We start from the raw sequence: 15,346 nt of genomic DNA, 5'->3' as shown, positions 1-15,346 counted from the left end.
ATCAAGTCTGAAATCTGGATTTGAACTCTTACAACTCCTGAACGACTCTCGGATGACTCCTATGACTGATCATGATTTGAACATTATTCTTATTTCATTCAGTGCATTAATTTTAATTCTCTTAGACTGATGTGAGGCTTATAGCATGACCTGTAGTTGTATAAAGTAATTTACTCATTGAAATTAATCAGTCATCTTTATGGCTGCGAGATGCCCAAAGCTGCAAAACCTTGCTATCATCTATTGTTACTGAACTTAGGAGAAGGGAAGGGAAGATTCGGAGGACTGTTGCTAGCTTCAGTCAGAACTCAGAAGGATGGCTAATGGATGATAATGGATGAGATGCATTTTGGAATTATTAATTGGAAAAGGAGGGTTGCTGACTTGCAGGAGAGACTTGCAGACCTCAGCACCTTTCTGTACTTCTTGCAAATTGCTCTTGTCTGGCCTGCTTCCCAAATACAGGCTAGAGGCTTTCCAGTGAAAATGTGGAACTTTTTACTAAAATGAGGAAAAAATAATTATAGAGTCAATGCTATTACAATATTTAATACTAGTTGTCTTAGTTTGCATTACTTGTAGTAATTTTGTTCATGATACATACATGGAACACTAATTTACCAGTTAGCTCAGTAGGGGCTTTAGTAGAAGTTTATGTTAGTGTCTCAACAGCAAGCACAACTGTTGTCTGCATTTTCTTTTTCTTGGCAAAGTAGTAGGAGACACTCCAAGCTCTGTATACTTGGTCCAGTCCTGTCATTTCGCAGGAGATGAAACTCAGTAATCTCAATACCATGTCACTTATTTTACTTCTTTTCATGACCAACTTAATGCTTGAGTCACTGCATAAACATGTGTATATGCCTTATAGCATGCTAAACCTTACTGATCCATCAATTACAGACTACAGGAACTGTTAACTAAAGTGCTGAGGGGGCAGATGCATGTCAGATTGCTGTTAGCTTTTGTAAAACTCCACTAAATCAGAAAGCTCTGTGCAGTCCAGAAGGATCCAGCCTTAAAGGCACTCCAATACTCAGTTATGCCTTCCTTTGGAATGACAGCATCATCTATAAACTCAGTTTTGATGTTGTCTGCTAAAATCTACAGTTTGTTCTGCAGCTAAGTAGTCTCTTCAAAATCTGAAATGGCTTGGTCTAGCAGTTCTTGAATTATACCTCTCTAAAAATAACATCTAAACCTGTCCCCAAGGACAGGCGAAGGCAGAAGCATTTCTATGGAAGCTGATTTAATAATCACCCACTCCCAGATTTCCCGCATCTCTCACTCAATCAACTCTTGGCACTAGCTGCTGCTGGGCACAGGCTAATGGAGAAGATCTATTAATAACTAAAACAACTAATAAAGAAACTTATGCTTTGAGCTGTGCTTCATTATCTCTATGCCAGGTTTTGTGTGTCAAAGTGTATGCAGCACTGGTGAGTTTTTTTCTCCCAAACAATTATCCACTTTTGAATTTGAGCACTCTCAGTTGGCTGCTTTTAGGTACTAAATCAGAGCAGACATGTGCTTACTATGAAGAAATTAAGTACTCAGCCTACTGCTTTCAGCCCTGCCCCAAGCCAGCATGCCCTTCTTGGGAATAAGTCTAAGCTAACCACCAAAAAACGAGCTTCATCATTCAAACCACACAGGGGACCAGGTCCAGGTGACATTGCTGATCATCATTTCATTTCAAAGTTCCACTATTCCACCAGATGACACACAGTGAATGGAAATATTTATGGAAAAAGAGTCGAGACCAGGAGTTCCTACCTGCTGGAGATATTTTTGGTTTACTTTAGCTTTCCTCATGCATTGAGCTTCTGAAAACCTTTCTCACTGTTTTTCTCACTCTCTGAATAAGACAAATGAGAGGTGAACAAGCAAGTGCTCCTACTACGACTGTCCTTCACAGAGGACAGCTGGACCATGGTGTACTTTGGGGCCATTTAGAAAGTTAGTGATCCCAGTGTCTAGATCCCAAAGTAGTAGGCTGAAATATCTCAGTTGTGCACAATAAGGGCTGTGGCTCTTCTGTCACCCAGAGCTTATTGGCGTGAGGCATTATTCATTCCTGAAAATGAATTCCTCCCAGAAACCTAGGCAACAAAGGTTTAGCAAGCTGGGGGCACGCAGTACTTCATACTTACTTGTAGGAAGTTGTGGCCCCTGGAGAGCAGCATTTCTCCCTGGAAAGTAAAATCATACTAAGGGTGCCTGGGAAGGTGGGAGGTGGTGGTGCAGGGAGGGAATAAGTCACCAAAGAGGTGTATGGGGATCTGCAAAGGGTGCAGGGCTCAGGAAAAAGGTGTGGGGATGCAAGGAGAGGAGTGAGAAGGCTTTAGAGAGGGGCCCCATGAGAAGCGTGAGGCCCCGGCACGTTGCTGGATCCTAGGGAGGGAAGTGCTGCCACAGAAACGATGCAAGGCTTCAGGCAGGTCCCTCACCCTGCAGGGTGTCCCCGCTGGGTATGGTCCCTTTCTGGGCACGGTTCCCTTATGTCTCAAGTGAGGGCCTAGGCAAGACTCAAGCAGCGTAAGGCTGAGATGAGCACAATCAGAATGGGAGAAGAAAGAGACCTTTCATTTTTTTCTCATGTTTTTTAGTGTCCTGAATACAAAACAGTTGTGAATGAAGTGATGAAGTGTGTCACACAGTAAGGTGCAGTTAAACTGGCTTGACAAATGATGTCTCTTGCATGTGTGACAGGCAATCTAGTACATTTCACTTGTTTTATTTCACTGTCTTGCCTATTGGATGCTTCTGCAAAGAGGGCAGTCCGTCTGCCTTCTGTTGTCAACATTCCAGTGTGTCTCATTTCCACTGAGGTATCTTCCAAACCGTTTTACCTGGCTGTGTGGCTAGTGATTGTTACTTTTGGCAATCAGCTAACTACACTGCCTAGTAACTAGGCTGATAGAAGAGACGGTTCCTTTTCAACTCTTACTTTGATGAAGTCTGGGGGTTTGCCAAAACCCTCTTAGAGCAGGTTCTAGCACTGTTAAGTATTTTCTCCATTATTAAAATTCTTGAATGGTAAGCAAAGTGGCCAGAGTGAAAAACGTTTATAGCGTGCAATGAGTTTAATATTGAAAATCATTGCTCAAAACCCCCCTCACTTAGTAGCTTGTTAAAAGACATGAAAGCTGAGTGAAAATGATTTTCCTAAATACCTGACAGATAAACTGAAGGGTACAACCAAAAAACTTCTTAGTTCAATCTTGGTGCATAAGCAATAAAGTATAAAATAAATCTCCATGTGGCTAAACAATTTAAACACAACAGGCAGCATTCTTGGTCCAGGAAAGTGTCTAAGGATTGTAACACCAACTTCAAGAGATACAAGATTTCATTTGATATTGCCAACAAATACCATCCACTTCGGTTGGACAGATGAAATTCGGGAAATAGAGCCATAAATTAATACACATTATTAATGATTTTGCAGTAGGAATAAGGACGTTGTAAGGAAGTTTGTAATGCAGTTTTCTTTACTGAGGTTGTGGCAGGGAATCCTGTGACTTGTTTTGATGGCAGTGAAGTTAGTGATTGTAATGGATACAATCAGCTAACTACACTGCCTACAAACCAAGCACTACTCTTAGGATGGGGTCGTGGCATTCAAACCTAGAAGAAAAAGAAAGCACTTCCAGTAATTACATTAACATACTCTATCCCCTCAAATGTTCTTATAACAAGCAATTGACAATAATGGAGGGTATTGGTCATACCACCCTTAGTGTTTTTCTACTACATCCAAAGTCTTTTTATCACAAATTAATTGCTCTTAATAATTAAAAACTGCAGTGGCTGCATCACAAAGATAATGTCAGGAGTACAAAGACAAAGCAATGAAATATTGAAATATAAATTATTATAACACACCACAATGGAAATGGGCAATGAGTAAAGCTTTGGCATGCAGTCCTTGCGGCATGAATGTAGACTAAGTGGTAGCTGCATTCAGAGATGTGTAGAAATGCAGCTGCAAATTTCAGCCAGGAGAATATGTTCAACATGAATAACATTCTACTTGGTTTGCAGCACATCAGCTCTTAGTGCTTATGTCACAGTGATCCTACTTATCCTTGTTCTCTAGTTGGGGCATTTGAGTTAATGTTCTACTGCACAGGTTATGTGCAATTTCCATTTCAGAAGAAAGTGCATGTAACTACAGCAGCAGTAAGAATGGTACAATAAGAATGGTACAATTTTACTTATTTCCCAGAAAAATACAGGCACACAGATAGTGCTGGTAGTCAGATGTCAGGCTGCTCAAACCTTTTACAGTAGTTTGTGGTAGCTAAAGAAACTAGCAAATTTGTTCTGCAGAACAAAACTGACTGTGTATAAGTAGTTATAATCAAATGTGCCTTGTGTCTAATGCATATGTATGCATTTATCTAATACATATGTATGCATTTAATAATGTGATAAACCCACTTTGTATCGATTTATCAGGCTATTCCTTAATTAGAAACGTGACAGAATCTGTGAGATTACAAGGATAAGTTTGTCTGCAAATTAAACAGTTTTGCTAGCTTTCACCCATAAATACGTTATTGTTAAAATGCATAAAAAGGATTCAGGACTTACTCTCAAGAAGCTTACCTTGGAATACTCCTGATAAGAACCGCATTTATAATGAAATGCTTAAAAAGATTTAATGGAAAGGGGAAAATGGCGAGCTTCTTCACTCTTCATTTCCTTCCCTTTTCCATGGCTAGCACAGCAACCTATTCACTCATCACCCAGCAGTCTTTCCCTGGTAGACATGCCTCTGCAGATGGTTCCCTAGGTGGCCCCTGTGTGCCCCATCTCTTCCCCTGGGACTCCTGGGTTGGAGTGTCCCCAGTCCAGGCTGCAGGTCAGCCCCATGCCTGCAACCTTTGTGTACGCTCTGTCGTCATGGTCACTCAGCTGGGGCTTGTGCATGGAGACAGGACCGTTGCTTTGAAACGTCCACCTGGCTCTTGCCATAGGAAGCTTTGTTGCAGAAGAAGTTTCTATGGGCAGGGTCAATAGGGAGCACAGGCAGAGTTTCCACCCTGCTCCTATGGACAAATGGCTGCAGTTGTGTCACAGATGCCGAAGGTTATCCAGGCTTTAGTATCACACGTGGCTGGCCAGGCCCATGCCTCTAGGCTGACATACGGATACTCAGGCATTAGCCTGGTTTCATTCATACCAGGAGTCCAATCTTTTGATGGTTCAAATACCTTGTCATTTCTGAAAACCATGGCATGCAGATAGCGAGGAAGAACGAACTGACAAAAGTAATCAACCCTTGATTACATTAGCAGAAAAATTTGCAAGGCTACTGCAATAGCTCTTAGACTGCATAAAATTAGCTCAGGTAGCTTTGCAGCCTTTCCTTTGCTACCTAATTTTAGAATATGCTAGCTCAGCAGCGACCAGCAGCAGTTTCTAAGTTTACTTTATTGCTTAAGTTGCTGAAGACTGATGATCCTAAATTCTAGCAACATGAGGTTCTCAAGCACTTCAGATTCTCTTCAAGCACATGTAAGCTTTTCCCAGTTCCTGTTCGTATTCAATATTGTATTCATATTGTAATATTAATTGAAAGTATTAGGTGCCAAACATTGCTACCTAGCCCCATAAACCACAGTTTTTCTCTTCTGCAAAGGAAGATGACAGTTTACAGAGTGAGGATAAAAGCAGGTCCTGAAGTTAACTGTTACAGATGGAGTAGTGAGCCTGAACATCTTCTATAGTTGTGGAATATGCAACCTTAGCAGTTACATCCCATCTGCCCTGCATAACACTGTTTTCACACTACTGTGCTTTGCTGCCTTACCTGCACAATATGGGTGTTCTCACAGACCTTATTTCACTTTTACCCAAGTGAGTGTTTTCCTTGGGCAGAAGGCTCCTCCTGATCAGTGTAATTAGCATGGTCATACTGTCGTATGTGCTTTGCATAATAAAATACAGAACTCATGGTAAAATCTTTAGCCAGAAAAAATATTTGTAAGTACCTATTACTTAGGTTTTTATGGGACACCCGCTGAGTACCTAGATAACCAAGTAAAGATGAAAACCTTAGTCATAACATGCTTCATTTCTGAAATGCCTATTCTGAAGCCTTCACATCAGGTCCAGAAAGTGTCTACTTATGAAAGCTGAAAGGGAAAAAACCTGTGAGCAATCAAGACGTTAACATTTTAGTTCGTGGCTTTGCTTGGAATCAGTTTCTGTCTTGCTTCAGTCCAAAATAATTCTTTGCACAGAGACTGCGTGATTTAAGTAAATGTGCAAGTTTTTGATACACGGACATGAGGTTTCTTCTTCCTCCATCTTAATGGCATAGTAAATTGAATTGGTGCTGTGTTCATGCAGCACTACTATTGTTTGTATGATGCACTTACGTGATACTTTTGAATCCAATCAGGACAGTATGTAGCATGACAAAACAAATGCAAAGTGCTTTTCTCTAAGAGGATTGTCATCTAGGTTGCTTTGCCATAGGGAAATAAAGTATCAGTAGTTAAGAGCTTCAGCTGCTTACCTGGACAAATTGTCTGTTATCCATCATCCACAGGAATCAAATGGCTTGTGGAAGGATGGTTGCTCTAGCAAGCTGCACTTTGTTAGTTCCATGTACTCAATCCTTTAAAGCAAGAAAACTGCAAAAACCTCTGCAGGAGTGACCTTGCCAGTAGTGTTTAGGGGAAGTGTTTGCTTTTGGTTTGGCCTGCAGTTACTAGAGAAACTGTCTCTGATTCTTTCCCTTTGTAGTTCATGCCTAGGCTTGCCTGGTGACCCAGGAGACCCATAATTTAATCTGGCTAAGAATGCTTGTGCGGAGTTAGGGGCCTGATCTGAATCCCACTGAAGTCTTTGGACAAATTTCCATTGATTTCAGTGAGCTCCGGATCAGTCCCATGAATGCCCAGATACTGTAAATGCAATGTTTTTTTAGTGCTTTGGGGTTTATTTTTCATTTTGAAAATCTGCTGGGATGGGAGCATAATTTTTTCAAGTGTTACTTAACAGGTCTCGCATTGGGATGGACTGTTCACAGTTTGCTTTTGGCATTTTGATTCTTGGCTGATTATTATCCAAACAGAGTACCCAGGGCTACATTTTCCTCAAGTCAGTGACAACTGACAGCATTATGAAAGATGTGAGTTCGATGAATCTACCTAATGAAAAGAGACAATTTTTCTCGTCATTGAAATGGGAAGCCAGAGATATACTCTCTGCTATTGTGGCTTCAGTGCCATTAACAGAAACACTTCTGAACTCCTGCATGATAGTAAAAATATCAAGTTAAAAAGTTTTCAGAACCTTACTTCTGTATCAGTGACAGCCCCAGTAATTAGAGCCAACTGGATAAATTGCTAAGAACTTTGCTTACATATTCCTATGTTTATTGGTATAAATGTGTGCAGTTTGTCCTGGGTTTTGCCTCCCAGCATTCAAGAGCTAGCACCTTATTACCTGACGGATTGCAACGCTGTGATCTGGTTTCTCAGGTGAAGACTTTGTTTACTGCTGACTTGCTGTTTATGTGTTAACTATGGGAACAAGTTAACCCAACAAAAGGAGGTGTTGTAGGGATTCAGACATCTCCTTGACTGGCCTTTGTGGAACCTAGTCACTTCACTGTTTTGTCAGAGAATTCTCAGGGCAGGCCTGGACAAGTTGGAGAAAGTAAGAAGGCAGGAGACAGTTCAAAGTCCCTTGAGCCAATCCCATAGATCCAAACCAGCTTGGCATTTACTGAGGAAAAGACAGTAACTGAATAATTCCCGGGACTGAACCGTGTCAGGGTCAGATCCCACATGGAAACTATGATCAAGTTATGGACTCCAGGGCAGAAGAAGATGGATTCCCTTTGATGCCTCATGCTGATTTGCAGTGGAAATGTTATTTTAGCCTTGATATTTCAAGAATAAAAGAAAAGCAAGGTTTATAGGAAGAAGTCATATCTTTTATTAGATTATAATATGATACTGTGAAAAAATTACGTGAAGGCAAAGAAACCAGAGTAAATAACAACTTCCTAAGCTTTGGCAAGAAAGACAGCATCATCCCTAGAGGAGTTACAATCTGTTCTTGTGGAACAAGAAAGATTAATGTTATGATAAATACAGTGTCATGCAATTTTTAAGATAAAGAATACAAAATCTGAGGGCTTTCTAAGGGAACTGTGTTGAGTAAAATCTGCTAGAATTAGTCAAATGCAATTTTAATAAGTAATTAACAAGCCTTGTACTATTTTTCACATGGTAAACATGTCACGCAAATATTTCACAGATACTTATGGGATAGACTGATGGACACAGCAGAAAACAGTGCTAAATCAATTAACTATACCCTAAAAGAAGGAGCTCTTATTTGAATAAAACCATGTAAACTGGAAATAGCTTTGAAAGCAGCATGCTAGTTAACCTAATGGTGCACACCTGAAGATAGTTACATTCCCCAGAGCCACATGGTTTCCTGTTCTATATAAACCGTAAGCAAGCTATAGTAGAGGAAGAGTGAGTGGGCAGTGTTTGTGTGTTGGTCTCTTTGCTCCTGTATAAGTGTTATAGATTCTTGTGGCATTATATGTATTTTATTGATAGCTATTTGAAGCTGTTTATAAAGTATATTTCAGGTTCTCAATAACTCTGATATAGGTAAAGCTTGTGTTCTTTATTCTTTATGAAAGAGCTATATAGCTGTAAGAACTGCTGGTTGTTGTGATATGTAATGGGTGCATCTTTTAAACTCTTTTTTTTTTAGTACTCTGTTAATATTTTTAGTGTAAGTACTTTCTAGTAAGACATTAAATTGGTTTTGTTAACCAAAGCTGAATTTATCAGTTGTTTGGCAATTGGGCTTCCTACTCTCTGTCTGGCATGGCTTATGCAGGTTATGCCATATATCTCTCTGGAAATTGATAGCACCTTAATGTTATTAAATCTCTTTAGTGTAGTGTCTCATCTCTGCTGATGACTATCCAACAGCTGAGGCACCTTGTATGCTTAAGTGTAAAATGAAAGATGAAATTGCTGCCACGGTCTTCTTCATCACAAGGCTAGTGAAAAAGGAAGACAAGCTGAGCAAGCATAAAATAGAGAAATTTGCAGCTAAGCTGACAGCAGTGCTGTTTGAGAAGTATAAGAATCACTGGTACTTGGACAATCCATCCAGAGGTCAAGCTTTCAGGTAAGAGGACTCTCAGTAGAAGGGGAGGGGGAATGGAGTCTTTGCACGATATCCAAGATGTAGTGAGTACCCTTTCAGTGGCTGGAGCTCTTAAATTGGAATCAGTGACATAAAAATGAAAGAGAACCACTTAGCTATCCCTTAAGCTTCAGGAAATGAATCAAATTGGTAAAGATGCGCTTATTTGAAAGTCATTTCAGTGTGTGCCTGTGTAGGTATGACTCGAGAGCTGAGGTGGAAATCTTAAGACAACATGCGTGAAATGTTTTAAGTAGTCCTCAGGCTTCTTGACTTCTCAAATGAGAAATTCACATCATCTAAAACTGACTTGTGGAGCTATTGCAACTGCTTTTAATCCTCCTGGAAATTACCCATGAAGTGAGTTGCTACATTAAGTATTCACAACAAACTAAACATTGGATGTATCAATCAGCTTATTACGCTGAATTGCTGGTTGGTGCTGTAAGTGAGAACTTGCATCAACAGCCTGAATGTGTTGTGCCGAACTTGCAAAGTTGCCGTCAAATCTTAAACCCACCTGCATTTTGTTCTTACAAGGTGTATAAGAATAAACAAGCATCAGACAAGAGATCCACTGCTGGAGCAAGCTTGTGTGGAGAGTAACGTGGACTTCAATAAGCTTGGTTTGCCAAAAGAGATGACTCTATGGGTTGATCCTTTTGAGGTGTGTTGCAGGTGAGTTGGAAGCTGTGGCTAATGCATGCCAGGTGTCCTGTACAAACTTGATCAACTCCAGGGTTGTTAGTGCAGTCGGTATCTGAGGGTATATGTACTTACTAATGTCAGCTGACTAGTAATAGATGTCCATACTGCTAGTGCAGAGCTGCGTTATACCAATACATCACTTTCAGATATGGAGAGAAGAATCGGCCCTTCACAATTGCGCACTTTGAGGGAGAGGAGAACCCAGAACTTCCTCAGCAGATCAGCTGTGCTGTTGAGAGAGCAGCACTAGACTATAATTCTGGCATTTCTTCAGATGAGGAGAGCTTCAACAGGAAGCCGAAAGCTATCCCTACTGTCAGCAATCCTAACAGCGTTTACCAGGTAAGCTTATAGTAATGGTATGTAGCTTTCAAGTAAGAGCTAGTATCTGCCCTCTAGGTTCCCTCATGGAGAAATGCAATAGACTTTAACACTTGATGACCAGACTAATCCCCCCTCTTTTACAAACACATGTTAACATTATCTCATTTCTTGCTGTTTAGTTCAATGACTACTACAAGGCACCCATACAGCCCTGGTCTCAGTATCTTCATAGGAAGACCTATATGACTGATGGCTCAAACTATATCCAGCACAGGGGTCACAAGTTCTACAGGTCAACAGCTGCTTTCACAGGACTGTATGTTGATAGATACCACTGGGTCAACCCCAAGCGGTAGATCTGTGGTTGCCCCTATTATAGACTGCTGAAACATTGGGCTATGGTATGGGATGAAGGCTAGCACTGCAGAGTTTGATAAAAACAGAAAACACTTATTGTCTAATACTTATCTCTTACTCTGTGCATTTGAAACTTTGGGGTTTTATTATAGTACCTTTTAAATGTTTTATGATGTTAACAACATTTAAAATTAATGTGAGACTCTATTTGTAAGTTAAAAAGGAAATGCATATATCAATAAATCTGCTCATGTTTTTTATAAAAGCTGTCTGATCTGCTGTCGGTGTCCAGAAGGGAGTTAAAACGCTTTTTGATGAAAACAAAAGCAAATTAAGGATGATAGCTACATCCTCAGAATTGCTCTGAATGATAGTCTGCTTCCTTCTGGAGAAAGTTGCAAAGACAGCTACATTGTGAGTAAAATATCTACATGTCACAAGCAGGATCGCCTCTTTGCTCCCCCTTCAGTGTGAAGCTTCGGTATATGCAGGTGGGCTTTTGCCTCTAGACTTACCTGTCAGAAGAACACAGCCTTTTGGGCAGGAAAGGGGTGAATACATGATGTTAGAGCACTCCTTGTAGAACGATGGAGCTGTTATCTCTAAGGATGTTTAGCCTACCAGTTTGCAATGTGGTGGCACATAAGATGTTCTCATAGTTTGACTCAAGTTGTCCCAAGCTGTCTTCTACCTGGTCCATAACTGCAGGCATATGGAGCTTGCCCTTTTAAAAGTCTGCTTAGCTTTTGTGTTTTGGTTTGTGTTGTGTTGTTTACAAACCCTAACCTTTCACTGTCTCATTATGTCAGAAGAAAAGTGTAACTGTCAGCTGATGTCTGCAGAGGCTTCAGAACATGCAGTGAAGTGATGCATTAGTTGAGAATATTTTTTTAACATTAAGTAGTCTTATGAACAATTGTGTATTTTTCTTCTGTTTTTGGAAACTCTCAGTCGGAGCTTTTGCAGCAGCATTTGATTCTTTACCACTTGGATATAGCCAGAAATACCACTTATCGTCACATGAATGATTACATTGTTTTCACTTCTGATTTAATGAACCTTTAGTATGAAGGAGGAAAATACTCTACAGGTAAAGCAAAAGTACAAGTTTTATTTTGCCTTAAAGGCTGAGGACAGATTCAGAGGACCAAGTTAGAACCAAACCACTGGGTGTTCTCTTGTGTACCATTACAACTTTCTGCCTAGGTCTATTTTCTCTTCCAATGCATTTATTTGTTTTACCAAACAGTCTTTCTCCAAACCGGTTATTTCAAGGTAGTAAAGAAGCAGGTCTTCATTGCCTTTACTGTTTAAAAAGTGGTGTTCATCCTCTATGATACACAGCAGCTCTTCAGTTAACGCATCCACTTTATCCTCAAGTTCTGATGTGGACAAGTAAGAATGTGTTTCCTCTTGAAAGCTAAAAAAATAAAAAGTGCGTATATAAATATATATGGAAGAAAATGCTAAAAGTCATACAGTAGAAATGCCACTGTTTAAAATGGCACCTCTAGACTCTCCGCAAGAGCCAACCAGAAAGACAGATTTCACTGGAAAGTTTTCTGTTACAGTGGAAGTGATGGTAGCTCATAGAGAAGTAATCACTCTTTCTGTGACACAGGCTGGCATCAAATCTAAGCTCTCCTTTATAGTATAAAGAGAGGTCACGATGAAGAGGTGTCATGATTTGTTTTGTATCAGCCCCTCCAGATGGTTCATTTGTTGCTGTCTTTATACAACAGTTAATAATACTACATGTTAAATCACTCTTACCGTGTCCTCCATCCAAACCCGCCCTTTTCATAACTGCTTGAGGTATGAAGGAAATGCTCTCTTTTCTTCACAAGCAACTTGTCATTTACTGGTTCCTGAAATTCTGTATGGAGCGAGATGTTGTTCTTTGTGTTATGCAGTAAGCACAGAAGTAAAGAAAGCAGATCAGTGTTACTTTTACAAGCCTTTATCTAATTTCTCAGGGAAGGTGAACTTTCAACAAGACCAGGTCTCATGATCTTTCTTATTACCTTCTCAAAGGCTTCCATGTCTGTGAGGCTTTTCACTTTCACCTCAAAGAGTTGGGAGATGAGACTTACTTCCTCCTCGGAGAATGGTTCTTCCTTTAGCAACAGCTCATTTATTCCATAACATTTATCACCCTGGCGAACTGCTGACAGCTGGAGCCTCAGAGAGAATGTTTCGGTAAGACAAGCCTTTAGTGCCTACAAAATAAAAACCACCACCAAAAACCCCAAATCTGTACTCAGGCGGGATGTTAATACATGATATGGTGGATTTTTCTATTGGATGGCTGCTTACACCTAAGGTGAAGCAGTGTTCTTTAGTTGTTGAACATGATTCTTTCTGGTGAACAGCCATTGTGTAACAGTAATAGCAGTTCAGGTGACACTTAGATATTTTTTTCTCTCCTTTTAATTATTATTAGAAGTTATACAAAGATGTTAAACCCTCCCTTTTAAAATGGGCTTTTTTTTTTCCACAAACACTGCTATAATGTAATTCCTTTTGGAACATGTCAACGTACCTGATGAAAAAGCCTCAGAAAGAGTGGGTTGGTGTCGTGGCTCAAGTCAGCAGCAGTGATATGAGCGAAGCAGTGCACAAGGAGGAGAAGGAAACTTCCTACAGAGCTCAGGCAGTCCTTTAAAATGAATAGCTTGTGCTTTGAATTCTGAGAAATGACAAATATCCAGAGCTGAGACAAGCACAGCAGTAGTCAGCTCAACTGATGAAAATCTTCAAATGGTTTGTCTCAATTTTAGTGACATTAAAAGATTCAAATTAGAGTCCTGGGGACAGCCATATAGACATGAGAGCACCATTGTCATAAAGCATCATTTAAGACTCCACGACACAAATCTAAAGCATTCTTGCATTCTGTTTCTAGACAGTTTTATATTTACATATTTTGAACTTCAGAAAACTTCTCTCTCACCATCCCAGAGTAATAGAAATAAATAACACTATAAACAGTCAGATTCTGTAATTTAATTATAGCAAGTAAAGTGCCAATACATTGGTGCTCTCTATAAAGCTGACTATAGAGAATTTGGTAGAAATGGAAGTGGTAGAATTTGGACATGAGAAACAGGGTAAGCAGAGCTGATTTATTAAATGTGCTTTGGGTATGATCTTCCTGCTAAACTTCTATTCAAATCCGGTATCCTGGAGTGCTCTGTTAAGTTTGTGTTCACATGTATCTGGAGTATACCACTAATATGTCAGAATTTCTTAGATCAATATTTTTTCTTAGAAAGCATCAAGTGTATTACAAATTGAAAAGTATGAAACATTTTTGCATTTTACTTCTTATTCCTGTAACTTAATGGATATGAGAATGAGAGAAATAGCTAGATGTGAAGTTGACAAACCTGATAAAAGAAAGAGTTTCTGAAAGCATTGCCGGTGGCATTACTAAGAGGTATGCTGGAGGCAAGACACAGGTTAATTTCTGGAGCCTGCAAAGAGAAGGAAAAATGCTTCTGTAAAAAGTGTGCATGCACATCAAATCTGCAAAGTAAGATGGGATTAATGGGCTAAAAGTTCATTTAAACGTCAGCTTTGATTTGCAGGGGGTTCACAGAGCCAACAACTGAAAATGGAGACTGTTTAAAAAGAATCAGCAAATCATAGTAGTTCATCTTGCCAGTTTTCTGTTTAAGTAAATGAAAGTCTACTCAAGCCCTGGAGCTCTGGCTGTAGTCACCATGATTTTTATTATTGTTTGATACTCTTATGAAAGACCCTGGAGAGTTTACCTAGGCTAAAGCCATAGTGTGCAAACTGTATGAAGAAAATGAAAGAATCTTTGCTCCAAGTTATAAAGGAAAACATGTTATCACAATATTATGCAGTATGCAGGGATTTGGTAATGCAAGAATTAAGTGATGTGCTCAAGAAAGATGCCCCAATAAATATAAGAAGTGGTCACGGATTGTGTGTGAGAAAGGGTTGACTTCAAAACAGTCCTACGCTATTGTGGAGGAAACAAATGAAAGTCAATCCCTGATGCTTGCATGCTAGTCATTTCTTATTTCCTCTTACCTTGTAAGATCCTTTGAAGCCTGTTGGCTGAAGAATTTTTGTTATAACCATCATGGGGAAGCATGATAGTTTAATATATATATGTGAGTATATTAAAAACTTACATCAATGTGAAATCTGAGAAACCGCAGGATGGAGATGCCGTACTGATATACAACAAACTCTCTTGGAGAAAGGGTTGCAGGGTCAACTACTATTAGTTCTTCTTGAGTCATTAAGGCATCCTGTATACCTTGACAAGTACTTGCTTCTTCTGCAAGAACAGTAGCATTTCATTAATTGGTTTTATACTTTTATTTCCTTTGTCCAAGAAGTAATGCTGCAATACAAGTGTACTGCATTTCTCATCTTATATCAACATTGTTGAATGTAAATCCCAGCATTTCACTTTTCCTGGTGAAGTTTCTCATAATTAAGGCCTCGAATAGTGACATTAAGCACATTAGTGCTTAATGGTTAAGGTCATTCTGCGTTCTGACTTTTTCTCATTCAATGGTAGAACACCTTTTCAGAAGAGAGCAACTTTATGATGTTTGTTCAGCAAAATCTTATCATAATAAACACAACCAACAGCTACTTGAATGATGAAACTGAAGTCTTCACATTACACTTAAGTTCTTACTTTCTGATACAAAAGAACAGAGTTGAATTTTACTTTTGTCCAGCCTTTGGCTTTCTAATAGCCCAGCTG

The 15,346-nt window shown here is 39.6% G+C and overlaps 1 protein-coding gene across 1 annotated transcript; it reads left to right on the top strand.

Moving 5' to 3' along the window:
- Positions 1–9,013: 9,013 nt before the first annotated feature.
- BTG4 (BTG anti-proliferation factor 4) lies at positions 9,014–10,592 on the top strand (the record flags this gene model as incomplete). The annotated part of the gene is made up of 4 exons (XM_080631561.1): positions 9,014–9,186; positions 9,745–9,882; positions 10,059–10,254; positions 10,416–10,592. The coding sequence occupies 4 exons, from the start codon at positions 9,014–9,016 to the stop codon at positions 10,590–10,592; spliced, it is 684 nt and encodes a 227-aa protein (XP_080487687.1).
- Positions 10,593–15,346: the final 4,754 nt, after the last annotated feature.

The sequence above is a fragment of the Psittacula echo genome (assembly GCF_963264785.1).
Source record: "Psittacula echo genome assembly, chromosome: 18".
In the NCBI taxonomy this organism is placed as follows: Eukaryota; Metazoa; Chordata; class Aves; order Psittaciformes; family Psittacidae; genus Psittacula; species Psittacula echo.
The sequence above is the reverse complement of the archived record's forward strand: the minus strand, read 5'-3'. Positions and strand labels throughout refer to the sequence as shown.